Genomic DNA, 674 nt, shown 5'->3' on the forward strand with positions numbered 1-674 from the left:
TCTCCTGCAGCAGCAACTGCAGCAGCATCTCCTGCAGCAGCAGCAACTGCAGCAGCATCTCCTGCTGCAGCAGCAACTGCTGCAGCAGCTGCTTCTGCTTCTGCTGCTGTAGCCGGTAGAGAGGCGAGGAGTGGAGGTGTACGTACACCCCAATCTACGCATCGTTTTGCTGCTGCAGGCCGATCGAACAGCAGCAGGGGCCCCGCAGCAGCAGCAGCAGCAGCAGCAGCAGCAGCAGCAGCATCCCCGCGTTTCTCCCCTGCATCAACCCCCCCATCGGCAACATCAGCAGCAGCAGTTGCAGCAGCAGCAGCAGCAGCAGCAACACCAACTGCAGCAGCTCCTTCTAGGACTCCAGGTTTATCTGTTGGCTCCCCTGCGCGGCAGACACCAACCCGCAGCAGCAGCAGCAGCAGCAGCAACAGCAGCAGCAGCAGCAGCAGCAGCAGCTGGCGTAGCCCTCTAGACTGTGTGCGTCCCCGCCTCAGCAGCAGAAGCGGCACCGAGCCAAGGAGCCCTGCTTCTCCTACCAGCACACCCCGCAAGCTGCTTCCTGCTGCTGCTGTTGCAGCAGCAGCAGGATCAACAGCAGCAGCAACAGCAGCAGCAGCAGCAGCAGCAGCAAGCGGGGGATCGCCTGGAGTAAGCAGCAGCAGCCGTCTCCCTCGTCCTGA

General features: G+C 62.5%; 1 protein-coding gene across 1 annotated transcript in view; it reads left to right on the forward strand.

Moving 5' to 3' along the window:
• The window catches only part of EMH_0052590 (uncharacterized protein), a gene marked incomplete at both ends in the record, with an annotated part of 5,015 nt that overhangs the window by 3,174 nt on the left and 1,167 nt on the right, over nt 1-674 (forward strand). Inside the window, 2 exons of the mRNA XM_013496890.1 lie at nt 1-471; nt 572-642. Of these exons, the coding sequence (XP_013352344.1) occupies nt 1-471; nt 572-642 (542 nt within the window). The remainder of the gene's footprint in view (nt 472-571; nt 643-674) is intronic.

This window comes from Eimeria mitis, genomic scaffold (assembly GCF_000499745.2).
Source record: "Eimeria mitis Houghton genomic scaffold, Emh_scaff2358, whole genome shotgun sequence".
Classification (NCBI taxonomy): domain Eukaryota; phylum Apicomplexa; class Conoidasida; order Eucoccidiorida; family Eimeriidae; genus Eimeria; species Eimeria mitis.